This window comes from Prorops nasuta, unplaced genomic scaffold (genome assembly GCF_024137725.1).
Source record: "Prorops nasuta isolate Cenicafe-Biocafe unplaced genomic scaffold, Cenicafe_Pnas_1.2 PNAS00010, whole genome shotgun sequence".
Classification (NCBI taxonomy): Eukaryota; Metazoa; Arthropoda; class Insecta; order Hymenoptera; family Bethylidae; genus Prorops; species Prorops nasuta.
This window is the reverse complement of record NW_027116807.1, coordinates 6,066,686-6,081,775: the sequence shown is the minus strand read 5'-3', so window position 1 is coordinate 6,081,775 and position 15,090 is coordinate 6,066,686. Positions and strand designations below refer to the sequence as shown.

Sequence of the window (15,090 nt, the reverse complement as noted above, 5' to 3'; positions counted from 1 at the left end):
ATGAAAGGTAAATGTATAAAGTTATTTATGAATTAAGAAGTTATGTTGGTAAATAACATATTTTGGCGACTGTTTTGTTATTATATTTTTTTATTTTTCATTGAGATATTTTTTTACAATATAATAGTTAACATTCACGTCTTTGGTGACATGGAAGCTCTTGAAGAAGGCCTAGAATCACTTTGTCCAACTCTTCTATCTTCACTGATTAACAGGACATTAAGAATTATTTATAAAAATCAAGTTGTTGAACATAATTGAAAAATAAGAATTACCTGTTACTTCTAGAACCTCTTCTAAACATATCTGAAAGTTTCTTTTTTAAATTTTTCTTTTCTGTTCTCCCACCCTCGTTAATACTTAACTCTGAGCCAGAAGTCTGAGGAATGGTATAAAATTAAATTCTAGGACATTCAATTGATTAATTCATTGATTTACCTGTAAAGAATCTATTGAAGTATTTGGATCATCTACGCTGTTAGATTTGATAATTTTATTAGTTATTTTCCTAATTATTCCTTTGTTATATTTCTTTTCTCTAGGTAATATTTCGCTTTTGGTGGAGCTCCCGGATAAGCGACTGTAAATTAAAGAAATGTAATCGATTCTATCCTTTATTCTTACCGAAGGTCTCGTAGTTTTTTTTATTAATTTCTTTGTCAGATTTACCTGTCAACGCTGGAATCCCTTTGCAGAGAAAACGCTTTGGCATCTATGTCAGAGCCTTCCAAAGACTGTAAGCTAGAAACATTGCTGTCTGTTCCACCCCAAATTAAATTGTCATTTTTTCCAGCTGTCTGTTCCAGTGACAAACTTTTCTTCTTCAGTCGTGGTTTGGTTCTTTTTGGTGCTATGCTATTCCCTGGGTCACTATCCACCGAAGTGGATCTGTAAAATGAATTACTTAATGCAGTAGCGCTGAATAAAATTTATTATAAAAATTGATTTTCTTCTTTTAAGTTTGTATCGCTTCTTACTGAAAAAGACTGTCACCTTTTATTAAACTTTTGCAATCTCTTGGCAGTGACATCGTCAAAGGCTTTCTTGGATTCCTTCAGCTCTTTCGCTACTTCCATTAATTTTCCAATAGTATATTCGAGTTTTTCTGTTTTAGCATGTTGTATCTTTGAAGAGTCTTCCTTTCCTTCTAACATTGGCGACGACTCTCTTGATTTAGACTGCAAAGCAATAATTACATTGAAAAATTAATTTCTCACATGGTTTAAATTTCTAATTTATTATTGCATAATGCCAAAAACGGCATTACCTTTGTACGCCTTGGTGGAGTAGGCGTATAAGTTTCAGACTTATCAATTTGATCCTTGTTCAATTCAGGGAAAAGTTTCATCAGATCGTCTACTTGTTGCAATAAAATATTCACGTTTTTCGCCTCACTCTGTTCAGCTCTACGCTTGCTGAGAATCACTTGTTTTAGCTCTTCGCGCTCCCTCTCGTGTCTCTCCTTTTCCTTCCTCATCTTCTCATTACTCGTTCTTAGCTTTGCATGTGCATCCCTCAGCTCCAAAATATCACACTGAAGCTGTTACGGAAGTATAAGCAAAAATGAAAATTTACATTATTCCATGCAAACAAAGATGAATTTTCGTTCATATTGATTAGTAATATATTAATAATCAATAATGATTTAATTACTAATTTTAACAATCATTAATAATAACGTTGATGATGAACTATTATTAATACTGATCGATATTATTAATCAATAATAAAGATACTAATTAAATATAAAAATACTAGTATTATATGATTACAATTTATCTTTCATAGGAAAAAGAAAATAAATTGCCTCAGTCAATTTCTTTCTATGGTCTTCCTTCTCCTCTTCGAAAAGCTTCTTATGCTGATTAAGCTTCCTTGAATTTTCCAGGCGTTCCTTGTCACGCTCCCTTTCCACTTCGTACAAAGTTTGTCTGAGATCCCGTGCAAGTGTCGCAGTCTCTTGCAAGATCCGTTGCTGTTCTTCTCTCTCTTTCTGCCAAGCCAGTTCCATTCTCACCTTCAACCCAGGAATCTTCGATCTCCCACTTGTTAGCATTCTCTCTTCTTCCAGCTACAGTTTTCCCACACAAAAATCCTCAAATTATTTATTCCATTACTACAACTATAATATTAATTGAATAACCATTTTACACATAAATATGAAAACACATTTCTTCCACTATTCTCATGTGAGTGTAATTAATACACAAATAACAATAATAAAATAATATCTAGATAATTTTTGGGACAAAAAAGCACCTCGTTAATCCTAGATTGCATTTCTGCGAGTTTTACGTGCCATGCAGACTTTTCAGACACCATTTCGGTTCTTAGTTTAGAGACTTCCAATTTGCTTTCCGAAAGCTCATCCTCCATGGAACTGATTTGTCGCTCCAGGGATGGTATACTGGATGCTTCATCCTGGAATTGTAAACAAAGACATGTAAATTGATGATGAACTGTGTAATATATTCCTTTTATGAATTTTTAATTCTGATTGTAAAAACCTCGTCGGATCTTCCAGAAGAAGCACTGGATGTTTTTTGCTGTTGTTTAGCTTTTTTTAATTCAGCTATGGTTTTCTGGGCCCCTTCCATCATTTGCTTGTAAGTGTCCCTTTCCCTTTTGTAACGTAACAGTTGATTTTGAATGGTTTGGATCTCATCATTAATCGCGTTTATTCTGTGCTCATAGCGTAATTTGCACTGAGCTAGATCCGCTTTCTTCGCCTTTTCACCATTTGCTAGGGCGTTCTTCAGCCTCTTAATCTCCGATTCCAGTGCTGTACTATCAGCAGAAAGATTACGCTGTACCTTTGACACTGTCTCATAGTCCTTCAACTTATTCGACAGATCGTCATTCTGCAAATGTAAAAAATATTTTTTTTAAATATTTATTCTATATAGTCAATGTACAGGGTGTTTGAAAAATTTATGACTAAAGGGTGAGTTATTAAAAAATAAGAAATGGTAATTTTTTATCTCGGAAAAAATGGACTATTCTTTGACAAATTCAAGTGATATGATTAGATTACTATCTCTTACATTGTCTTTTCTGATATTTTACTTTAATCGTACAATAATTTGCTATTAACATATTTCATTTGTTTTCTAAAAATTATTAATACCTGCTATTCTTCTCTCGAAATTCATAAATTTATAATATCAATTGTTATTACCATTATTATATTCTACATACTTAAATACAAAAGTATATTGTTTTCAACATAAGTTCTTGATAGAATACAAATAATGTAACATGTTTTTACTACTATATTATTAATTACTGTAACATTGTATTTACAACTTACTGTTTATTACTACTTGCCATGAGATTATAGTCTCATGATATTCCAATCGATACCATAGACTTTCACTTTAATTTATGTAAATAGTAAGAGACGACTCGTTCGAAATTGTTTACAGAATACACATTAACAATATTATAATTTGTTATAATGATAATATATTTAATTGAAACATACATACTATAAAGTGGGGCATTGTGGCGCAGTAAGAAGGTCAATGATCAGGGATATTCGTTTTATTGAAATGGAAGTCGGGTCGGTTTAAGAATTCAGTGATAGCGAATTCCACGTTCAGTAGTGGAGAAAACGCTGGATCGACTTTCGTGGAAAGCGTAAATAAGCGGAAAAGAAATAAAGAATCACGCGAGTACTCACGAGTCTCTTAAGATCCTCCGTTCGCTCCACCAGCGAGCTGTTCTCCTTCTTTAGATTGTTTATCTCGTCGTGCAAGTCATTGATCACTGGCTTATTCGACGTTTTCTCCAAATCTCGTATTCGTTCCTAGCAAAAATATTCGTTACAATATTTATGCTGGATAGTAAAAAGATATAGGCTCGATAAAATTTCATTGAAGATCCATCAATGAATTTTTTCACAGTAATGGTTTTTCATTTTTTTATTTATCTCATTTAGCATCTGTCTCTTTCTCCCTCTGCATGCTCTTACACGCGCATTCACACACACACACACACACAAGCACGAAAAACCCTTTTCAATTCCACTCCACATTTAACATTTTTTCTCCCTTCCCCTTCCTTTATGAATGTATCTACTTGTCAATTTACTCAGTTTTTCTCATCATTTAACTTGAAAATAATGCTATAATTTAAATAAGAGAAACACGAAATTCTTACATCCAAACGTAATTTTTCTTTCCACCAGGTGTTCTCCTTGTCCTTGGAAGAATTTCGTAAATTTTCCAATTCTTTCTGCGCGTTATTCAAGTCTCGTTTGTAATTTTCCAGTTGGCTGTCCACGTCTTTCTTTTCCTCCTGCAAGTTTGACTTTAGATCCGCCAGCTCTTGATACCTCTCGTAAAGCTCGTCGTGTTCTTGGTGCCACTTCTTCACTTCGTTTTCAAGATCTGCAAAATACATTCTATTGAATTAAAACGAAGCATTAGTGCTTTAAAGATTTTCTTGGCTGATTAAGCCCTCTTGAAACAAATTGGGTTGAATTTTATTTTACATTTAGTTTAAGAGTTATTGTTTTTTTTGTTTAGTAATTTGAGAGAAATAGTTATAATAAATAATAAGAATCTTACTTAATATTTTTTCATTGTAGCTTTGTTTCATATCATTGAGCTTTTTGGTGTTGGAGTTAGCTTTTTCCAGAGAGGCCACTTTTTTCTTTAAAGCAGAGACTTCCATTTCTTTGGATTGTTTCTCGTTCTCTAACTGACTCTTCAATTTTTGTTCTTCCTTTTCCATGTCCCTCATTTTTGCATTAAGATCCGCAATTTTTGTCGTGCTTGTGTTCTTTGCGTTCTCTAATTCCTGTTTCAGTCTCTTTGTCTCCTCATCCAATTGAGATTTTGATTGTTCCACCTGAAAAACGATATTAAATAATATTAATACAACAATATATTTTTTAATATTTCATACAGTGGAGAGGAGTATAAAATAGTTAAATTGTTCTTTACTTAACAGACGACTAATATTATATTAAAAAATCAGTCAATTAAGGAACGCTATACAGCATGGAATTACCTTTATAATAGAAAAATTCTATATACTAAATATATCAAAATGTTAAAGAGGAAAATGTTAAAGAAAAACAAAATAGAAGAAAAACTCTTTAAATTTATATCAATTTTTAGTCAAGAGGAAGACAGTATTAAAAAAAAAACACATGAAAGAGAAATTATTTTTAGTTTAAAAATCAATTCGTGATGAATAATCTCTATAAATATAATTTCTATAATTCTTACAGTGGTTAGAGTTTCCGTTATTTTTGTTTCTCTCGCTGTGTGCGATGACAAATCGTTCTGTAATTTTTTGCACTTTTCTCGCTCCTGGGACAATTCTTTTTTCAGGTCTTGCAGGCTGCTTTCTATTTTCGCTGTGTTTTTCCCCGTGGACTTTGCCGCTTCTGCGTCACAATGACATAAATAATGAAATTTAATATTATTAATGGGGATATCAAAAGAGAGTTTAAGAGAGAGGAGAAGAGAGAAAAAGAGAGAGAAGAGAGAAATATTTACCCAAATCTTTCTTCAATTGTACAACTTCGTTACAAACTTTCAATTTTTCCGACGAGACTGACAATAATTTGGATTTCAATTTTTCCTTCTCCTCGTGGAGTTTGGCCTTATCCTCCTCCCAAGCTTTTCTCTCTGCCTCCCTCGACGAGTTTGTCTCGTCCAATTTTTTCCTTACTATATCAAAGATTCAATAAATTATTATATATTTTCTGATAAATTTTATACTATCTTAAGTATTATTTAAATTATTTCGTCCTTTTTATAACTCAAATCCTTTAAGAACTTTTCTGACTTTTGTTATTTAAGCGATATACCCTGAATTATACTGATCAATACTTTTGAGACGTTCATTCTTACACGCTGTCAAATCTGCATTTTTCTTCTCATCCATCGTGGAATTTTGCTGATTTTTCTTCTTTTCTACTTCCTTGGCGAGTTCCTTTGTCGTACTCTCGCATTTTTCCTTCAATTGCTCGTATTCTTTCAGTAGCTTATCGTATTTCAAGTTGTAATCCTCAGTCTTTGAACTCTCAACATTTACATCTTTGCCATCGACGATTTCTGCCAGAACAGCAACAATATCTCCTAGATGGAAAATAGATAAAAACTTTCTCATAAGTTTGTCAACAATTTTGATGAATAACTGTAATAAAAACTCGATAGACCTATTTCTTTCTCCATATCGTCCACCATTTTCTTTAATTGGATTTTTGGTGTGAAATCTGTTGCTTTCTTTTGCACCCTGTTTTTGTACTCGCCCCCAATTTTTTTCAGAATTTCTTCCACCTTTTTAACCTGAAATTGGTAAAAAGCAATATTTTATTAAATTTTCTTTTAATTGTGATGTTATTTTTTCATAAAAACCAGAAGACCTCCTCGTATTTTTTCTCAAAGTCACTTTTCTCAGTCTCAAGCTGATCAGCCCTCCTCTCTGTCTTTCTCAATTTGAAGGATAAGATTCGACAATTCTTCTTAGACTGCTCGAGATTTTTTCGTAAACTCGTGTATTCGTCTACTTGTTCTTCCCTTGAAAAATTAAGATATATATTTCATTGTACAAAGTGATTAATTATTGGTAATTTTATAATGATAACAATACAATGTTTAGTATACAAAATCAATACACTACGTGTGTTAATAGCTTTCTAAAGTTTTATTACAGAAATTAATTTCTGCTTATAGGTTTGCAGTAGTGTTTAATAACAACTCTGATCAACACAGTCCACTGATTAATTGTTATTAGAAAAAATGATTAATTAACAAAAAATGAATGATAAATGATCTACTGTACCTAAAATTATCTTGCATCTCATAGATCTCCTCTTCCAATTCTCTAATCTCTTTCTTCATATCCTCATTTTCGTCCATGAGGGACTCGCAAAGCGTTTCGGCTGCTTTTAATTTTGACTTTAAGTCATCATTGCTCTTTTCTCTGTCTATCTTGTGGTACTTTGAATTTTGCTCCCTCTCCAAACTCCTGACTTTTGCAGCCAACAAATTTTTCTCCTCCAAAAGGGCTGTCAAAAAAGTGCATTAATCAAGAGCCACAAATTTAAACTTTATTATTAGTATCATTATTATTATAAATATAAACAAAAGAAATAATTAAATGGTTTAAAATTATTTTAAGAAAACTAAAGCATTTTAATAAGTAGAGTTTTAAAAACTACCTTCGTTTCTTTCCTGAAGTTCATTTAGAGATTTTTGCAGTTTGCCAGCTTCGCTCTTATTAGCTACAGAATCGACGGTGGCTAATCGCCTTAAGAGAAATTCACTTTTTTCCTTTTCCGCTCTTTCACATCTCGCCCTCATCTCGCTCAGCTGGGACTTTAGCTTCTCTATCTCATTCTGAAAACGATTTGCCTGCTGAATATCGAAAAAAATTAAAAATAAAAGGAGAAAATGAGAAAAATATTAAATTTTATGGTGAAAGGTAAGTGAAAAAAATACTAATTTATCATGCAATCTTGCGCCTGTACGGTAAATGGGAGATCTAAATAGATGAACAATGAAAAGAATATTTTGCTAAAGACTTAGGGTGATTCGAACTACAGGAGTTCCTTGGATGTTTATGCAGCAATAATTTATAGCAAAGAAATGTGATAGAAAAAATGAAAAATTTACAAAATAAATAAATTAATTAATGGGGATTTATGTGCAGGATGAAGAAAATGACAAATTTGAAAAATTGAAAAGCTGTCCAATGAGGGGAAAAACATGATTTGTCAATAAGTGTCTACGTATTATACACAAAAAAATTTCTATACATAAACGTATAATATAATTATATATCTATAAAAATTTACAAGTATGCAGCATGTCCTGAACTACAAAGCTTCCTGGATGATGGGATAAAATGTGGAAATTAGCTCACACTGCTGGAAGAAGAAGATAAGGAGTAACAGAAAAAACACGATTAATGCGAGAATTATTCATTTTTTTAATCAGAGTTTTTTCTTTTTTATTGGCAAGCTCGTCTATTTCTACTTTCATGGCCACTTTGGTAGATTCGTCCAGCAGCTCATTTATGCAGTTTACCTTCTCGGTTTTTCCTCCCTTTTCCGTCTGTCCGTCCTGCGAGTCTCTGACGGAATTTTTTCCTGCAGTTCCTGTCCTCGTTTTCTTCACCTACACGTCCAACAATACATCTAACTCTTTTTTCTTTCATTCGCTCGTCATGAAAACTCTAAAAAACTCATATGGAGACTCCTTTCATTTTTGCTCGAAACAAAAATTTCCATATATATGTATACTGTAATATGTTTTGTAATCCAACCGTTTGTAATTAATATTTTACAAATATATAAGAGAAAATAATTTCCTTTATTGTAATTTTTTTGATCGACCATTTTAAATGGAAACTCGCGCTCGTTAAATAAACAACGCGAATCTCTCTTTTTCCAGTTGCAATAAAATCGACTGTAAGCTCGTAATTTGATCTATTCGTGTCTGCCAATGAAAAAGGCAGGATTTGCATTATATTTAAAACATATTATTATTGCATTCATTTATTAAAATCAGTGAAGAAAAAATTGCGTTATCACGCGCCACTCGTCCATATAGATACCAGTAAGCAAATAAATTAGCAATAAGATTACCACCAAATACACGTTTTTCAGAACGATAACAATGAATTTTAATGACACATTGGACGACATTATTAAACCATGTTAAATACACGTGCCAACGATTATGGTTGCGTTGATGCAATATAAACAATAAGGAGATAGACTGACACGAGTAGCAAAATAATAATTGTGATAATAATAGAATATTAATATATTACGAAATGACTATAAAATCGTCCTCCACAAGTCATTCTTTGTACACCAAAGTGTTTCTCGAACTTGCACGATCGCAACAATGAGCATTGATTTGAAATAATAACAAAATTCACTGAGCTAATATTTTCACGAGAAATCAACCAATTTAATTTGATTTCTAATTTATTCCTCGTAATCGTAACTCTGTATTGTTTTTCTCTCCTCTTTCCTTTATTTATATTATTTCTTCCTATATTTTTTCCCCTAAAAAGCTCAACTAGTTTTCGTGCAACTTAGCGAGATTTGAATTTTAACGTTCTTTCGAAGAGTTTTACCTGAATGATGAATTCAACGTCATTATCCGAACTAGTACCGTTCGAATGACTAATGACTTCTTTGATTTGGAGTTTTTGGTGCCTCGGCGGTTGGCTGGATTCAAAATTCCCGGGCCCGGTGGCCTCACCGTCTGTCGGTAACCTCCTGACGTCATGGATTCGAGGATTTTTGTCAGCCAGCATCGTCGAGTCGTTTCCTTCTCGACCGATGGAGCTCAGATCCAGCGAGGAAGTCCAGCCAGGCGACGTTTCTTGCTTCGTGGATGATTTCGAATCCTCCTTGGCCAGATTCGTCGCGGACGCCCATGTCCTCTTACTCTCCGATCCGCTGAAATGATTTCATCTTTTTTCACTACCCGATCCCTCTACTACCTGTCTATTGGTAATTATAACCTTAAAAAATTCTCGATTTCTCTACATATATGTTAACAGCATCAAACTTTCAGAAATACTTTTATAACGTTGCTCGTATATTGTAGAAATAACCTGTAAGTGATCTTCCTAACATGGTACGTATATTGATAGTTGGAATATACTGTCTTGAATAAATTGTTGTAAAGGATATAGAGGCAAGTTGATACTAAAAAGTAATCCTTGTGAAATTACTATTAGAAATTGACTTTAATTCTATACATGTTTTATTTATAATTACAATATAACGAATGGTTTTTATGTAAGAATGGAATTATATATGGAGTAGATTTAATTATTCAGTATCATTCTGATGAAATCGTTTGAAATTTGGAATGCCAGGTTTTAGTGGAAGTTAGTGAGGGGTAAGAGGAATAGTTTGTCTATAGAGGAAAACTACTCACCGACTCGGCGTGGCCTCCCATGGTGAAAGACTCGGCGATGATGACGTAATGTCCCTTAAGCTGCCTTTTTTCCCGCCATGCTCTTTATAATCCCTGACAGAATTCCGCCAATTAATTATTTTGGCCAGATTACCATCATCCCTTGTCGAGCCAATAAAAATATTGATCTTATCAAACATTTCCTTATTTTTTTTAATACCTGAAACAACGCTTACAGCGTGTAGGCCATCGCACTTGGGGATGAAAGCCAAGCGGACAAAGGGTGTCACCTTTTTGCGCTGAGTACATGTGGTGCATTCTAATTTTTATCAGAAGAAATAAAAGTAAATTTTCTTAATATAATAATACTTTTATCGAAATTATAGACACATATCAATATTTTGTTAAACATGTTTCGAAAGAAACTTCACATTTAATCTGATTTATTGAATAATAATAATAATAATAATTATCATTATTATTATTATTAATGGAAAATATACATAATCGAAGGTGGATAGGTAATGAAAATTATCGTTTGAGTGAATAAAATTTTTATTTTCAAGACCTTTGGTGATGAACGCGAGTTCAACAGTGGGGTGTTGAAAAGGAAAAGAAAGTATGAGGTGGAGGGGAAGGGAGGGGGGGGGAGGGTGAAAAAAGAGATGGAAAGAGGTAGAAGTAGGGGGAGAAGGAGAAGGGATACTGGTAGAATATCATGAGCAATAATTGGTTAACTACTGTTTCTAGGGGTACACGTGCAGAACCTGCTGAACGCGATAATTGGACCCAAATAACGAAATAAACTGACATTGGAACGGCTAATAAATGAAGGAGACAATATGGCTATTGCAATAAAACCATAAAACTACAATAAAAGTATGATTGAATTACGAGCTTAAGGCTACTCCCATTTAACTTCTCCTTTTCTTCCCTCGAACGCAACTGAACACGATACTCAAATAATTATACAATTAATTAATTATTTTTACACATTTCTACAAATCACTTTTTATTTGCCTTTATGAAAGTGTTTATAAAAGTTTTATTGAACAATAAAGAGAAAGATCTGTTGGAAATTCAAGATGGCGCACTTTATGTGGATAACCTAACCTACATTTAATACTTAGTAAATTGATGTGGAATTCAATGAGGGTTTTAATAAATTTGATTATAAGAGTGAGGTAATATTTTATTTGAATAGATATAGAGATGTGCGCGTAATCGTGAATAAGTAATAAATTTGATTGGCAGAATGATATGGAATTAAAAATGTGTAAAAAAACGATAGTTGAAATGAGATAGATTGAAATAGTAGTAAGATAGCAGCAAAAATGCTGATAAGGGAAGAGCGAGAAGTGAGTTATGAACGGAACAAAGTTTCCCTCCGTTTCGAAGAGGTTATGAAAAGATCAAACATTTTGGTTAAATGAGACGAGGATTGAGCAAATATTGACAGGCTTGAATATTAATTCAACAGGGATGCTCCAGATCTTACATAAAAAGGAAAGAGATAAATTCGGCGTGGTTGGCGTAATGCCAGATTAGCATAACCGCGTTGGAGTGAAATTAATCAATCAATTGTGCAAACAAAAGGGACGAATTTTCGGTAGAGCGCCATCTGGACAAACACACGTACAACAACGCAATAAAATAAATTATACAGAAATCACTAGATACAGTCAGACGGAATCAAGTGTCGAACCTGTTGAAGGAAACCTACCACTGTGTATCAATACAAAATAGAATCCATCCCCTCGTAACCGGAAGTTAGTTCGGAGCTCCGCAGATTTACTGCAAATTATTCAATCAAACCCACGTCATTATATCATCGTGAAATATTGGTTTATCATTGCAGATCGGAAGTTCATTTTGAATTCCGTTAAACCCCGCGAAAAATATTATTCAGAACAACACTGCTTGTTGATAGGCATATATATTTCAGTTTTCTGTAACTCCCTCAGCTATAGCACTGCTAAGCACTGCATTCAAGTTATGATTTTACAATCCATGGATTAGCTCAACTTAATAATTTCAATTGTATATATTTCTTCGTGTAGTCTATCAATCTCGAAGTCTTTGTAATGTGTTCGTTGGATAGTAAGAAAAACGGAGTGACGCATGAAGGTGCTTTAATCCTATCAATATGACTTTTGGCCAGTGAAGATATTTCTGTATAATTGAATTAAATGTGCTGTAAATAAGTAAAGGAACATGTTTACATAATTTCAGATTTTTAGAAAATATGGTTTTTGAAAAAATGCCTAGGGACACATATGAACCTGCAATAGTTTAAAAGCGAATACTTTTCGCACCAGTAACTTTTGAACATTCTCTGGGATTTATATATCCCCGCAGTATTAAAAGGGTTAATCACACAAAAACTAGAAGTGCCTCAAAAGAATGAAACAAAAAATTGTTAAACTTTAATATCTATAAAGCTGCTGAGTTACCGTATCTCACTGTTGAAACTGAGGGTTAATGTTGGAAAACTAACATGAAAAATAAGCAAAGTAGACTGATGTTATTAGAAAAACGTGTTCCTATTTCCCGATTGGCCCTGAGTGATCGTACGATACTCCGTGATTAATATGCAAATATCGTTTAAATAAAAAAGAGAGAGTGAAGAAAGAAAGAGAAAGAAATGGCAGTCTATCGATCTCTGCAACAGGTGCGCCAGAGACATAAGACTGGTTTACTGAGTGAAAAAATGCGTATCAAGAGGGAGTGATCGAGGGTCGACCAATAATACTCGCTGAGCCAAGGCGAATCGATAGAGATCTCCTCGAGTTTCCTGGAATAATTCCGAAAGGAATTCGGTGAAGTGCGCGCGAATTGGGACAAAATTATAAACGATGAATTAAATCATTTGGCGGTCTCGTATACATGTGAGAGACATCTATAGCTGAGGAACTTACGAGCTGTGACAAAGTAGCCATTACGAAATTAAAGTTTGGAGACAGCATAGCGTACGTGCGCCGGCAGTAGGGAATTTGGCGACGAGTCATCGGTTCGTTCTACGCAGGCAGACACCGTTTAAATTAAGCGTTTAAATTTACACGCAATTATCAGTAACCAATTGGGGGAGGGGGGATACGTCCGTGGTTCGAGACGGCGTAATTCTCGGGGACGCGTGTTCCTACCGGAATTCTTACGTAATTCCGTAACTCACTTGAATGGTTGGCGATATTGAGGTGTCGGCGTCTAATCGAACGAAGCGGGAATTAAATATATCCTGGAGGCCTCGTTAGTGAGGTTAGGTCAGTGGGCATACTTCCGAGGCGAATTTGGTTAAGTCACTTTCACCTTGCACGACACTACCGACGGCTCCGCTCATGTTTTCTTGTCTCCCGCAAGAATTCAGTGGCGCGCGACGTGCGCCGTGGATGGGCCTATCCGTGCAGTCGACATATTTCGCGTAAAACGGTAAGACCGAAATCTCTCCGACTCCTCGCGTGGCGTCACTAATAGCACTGACACGGCCTGCTATTACAGGGATAGTCGTCGTCCGCCAGTAAACGGCGCGAGCATGTTCAATTGGGCCTTTGCCAGAGTGTATATTTATCTCTAGCTATAAATATAGTGCATGCCCTACACGCGCATCCAAGCTGGACGCGCCAGAGAAGAGCCTAGGCGCGTTTCGGCTTGTATTGTCGTGTCCCCGCGTGCACATGCCCCACCAACGCCCAGAAGTTGCCTTTGCAATCTCAGCGATGCCCAAACAGCCGATGCAAGCCAGATTTTTCCATTGGCCACCGCCAATAGTGTCACTGCACCCTCTCGTAGACTCCTGATCGACCAGCCAACGTTTTACGCGTCTCTCCCTCGAATTTCTTCGTCGAAATAAAGTGTTGCCACTTGCAAACCTGTGGAAAGCTTCAGTCTGCTCCTTGCCTAGCGGAGAACGTTGCTTCAATATTTTTATTACCACAGATGCTCGATTGCCAGAGCGATTATTAGACGAAAATTGCCATTTTACCATGTTTCTCGCGTCTCTCCCTGGCAAAACTCGACGCGAACGTGATATTTCATTATGATTTTCAGGGTATTCTTTAATTATATCCTATGGAAACAGGAAGTTCAGTTTTTTTAAACGAATAAGTGGATTTTGCGCGATACTCAGTCGAATAAGGCCGTGATTTAGGTTAGAGATGTCGATTTTTCTGGTCTCTCCCTGATGAAACTCGTTAGAAACACAACTTCCGGTTAATGAACTATGAATGTAACTTGTATATTACTATTTAAAGATAGATACATCCGGTTTGCATGCAAAATTCTCGTTTGGGTATCGTACCCAGGAGCTATAAAGTAGTTGTTTCTTAGTCGTTTTAACTCGGAAGGCACTGCAAACTGGTTTCTTCCTGAAAATTATCCCTGAAAATGCTAGATAATCTTGCTAAATGCTGATGAGAAGTGATCCGTGACTGCACGTATCGAATCGCATCGTGACTGCATTCACGTATGCCTCTTCGTTGTGTTCTTGGAAAAGAAACTTTTCCACGCGAAACCAGTCCGAGAAATATCCTTGGAATATATTTCAATCGAGGGAGTTTTGCGCTTGATTCGCGAAGAAATATGCTAAAAATTAAGCTTGGGTTTTCTCGAGCTGCTTCGAAAAGACGTAGCGAAGACGGAGGGAGGGGGGGGGGGGGGGAGACATAGTTTTTACAGCGTCTCGTGTTTAACGAGTAGCGGGTTAAAGCGACTTCCTTTTCAGGTCCTCTTGCCAGAATTTTATTTCCTTGGGATGAGTGGCCTGCCATAAAATGATCATCAATGTCTATGGCGTGACAACTTCCAGAAGAACACGAGCACCCTTGCACGATGACCCCCCACGTCGTCCAGTATCATCGTGACGTTATACCCTCCCTCGATAGCCGGATGATCTAGTTTCTTTTTCTATTTCTCTCAACTCTTCCCATTCTGTATTAAAAATTTTTCATGTATTGATATAACTTTTGTACAATGATTTATTGATGAATTTATGTATAAAATAAAACAAAGGCTTGTGTCTCGACAGTTCTTAATAAAGATATCTATGGAGTAAATGAGGCGAATAAAAGGGCAAGAGAACCGATAAACCAATATAATTGAATACCGGCCAATACCGGCAAATACCAGTAATAATTTGTTTGGGGAAATTAGGATTAGATGTACGAAATATCTTTCACGAACCAATGGAGAAATT

The 15,090-nt window shown here is 35.1% G+C and overlaps 1 protein-coding gene across 5 annotated transcripts; it reads right to left on the bottom strand.

Moving 5' to 3' along the window:
- Positions 1 to 3: 3 nt before the first annotated feature.
- Positions 4 to 13,369, bottom strand: LOC136776775 (myosin heavy chain, cardiac muscle isoform). Of its 5 annotated transcripts, none has more exons than XM_066732604.1 (24): positions 13,075 to 13,369; positions 10,123 to 10,221; positions 9,924 to 10,016; positions 9,109 to 9,436; positions 8,049 to 8,138; positions 7,181 to 7,376; positions 6,802 to 7,027; positions 6,383 to 6,536; positions 6,176 to 6,305; positions 5,868 to 6,095; positions 5,511 to 5,684; positions 5,238 to 5,398; positions 4,572 to 4,854; positions 4,162 to 4,391; positions 3,683 to 3,808; positions 2,508 to 2,861; positions 2,260 to 2,421; positions 1,808 to 2,071; positions 1,268 to 1,540; positions 994 to 1,178; positions 670 to 888; positions 439 to 580; positions 276 to 379; positions 4 to 204 (listed from the first exon to the last, which is right to left on the bottom strand). In XM_066732604.1, exons 2-24 carry the CDS (start codon positions 10,218 to 10,220, stop codon positions 135 to 137), a joined length of 4,290 nt encoding a protein of 1,429 aa, XP_066588701.1. In that variant the 5' UTR covers position 10,221; positions 13,075 to 13,369; the 3' UTR covers positions 4 to 134. The 5 variants fall into 5 exon arrangements, with proteins under 5 accessions (XP_066588701.1, XP_066588703.1, XP_066588704.1 ...); XM_066732606.1 differs by having other exon boundaries at positions 7,181 to 7,373; XM_066732607.1 differs by having other exon boundaries at positions 7,181 to 7,358.
- Positions 13,370 to 15,090: the final 1,721 nt, after the last annotated feature.

What these genes read in the sequence shown, in the direction of transcription:
- LOC136776775 (XM_066732604.1), bottom strand. Translation starts at nt 10,220, where the DNA reads ATGCACCACATGTACTCAGCGCAAAAAGGTGACACCCTTTGTCCGCTT. An exon ending in TTGAGAAAAAATACGAGGAG is followed by an intron (nt 6,306 to 6,382) that starts GTCTTCTGGTTT and finishes TACCAATTTCAG; the next exon opens with GTTAAAAAGGTGGAAGAAAT. An exon ending in AGGGATTCCAGCGTTGACAG is followed by an intron (nt 581 to 669) that starts GTAAATCTGACA and finishes TTTAATTTACAG; the next exon opens with TCGCTTATCCGGGAGCTCCA.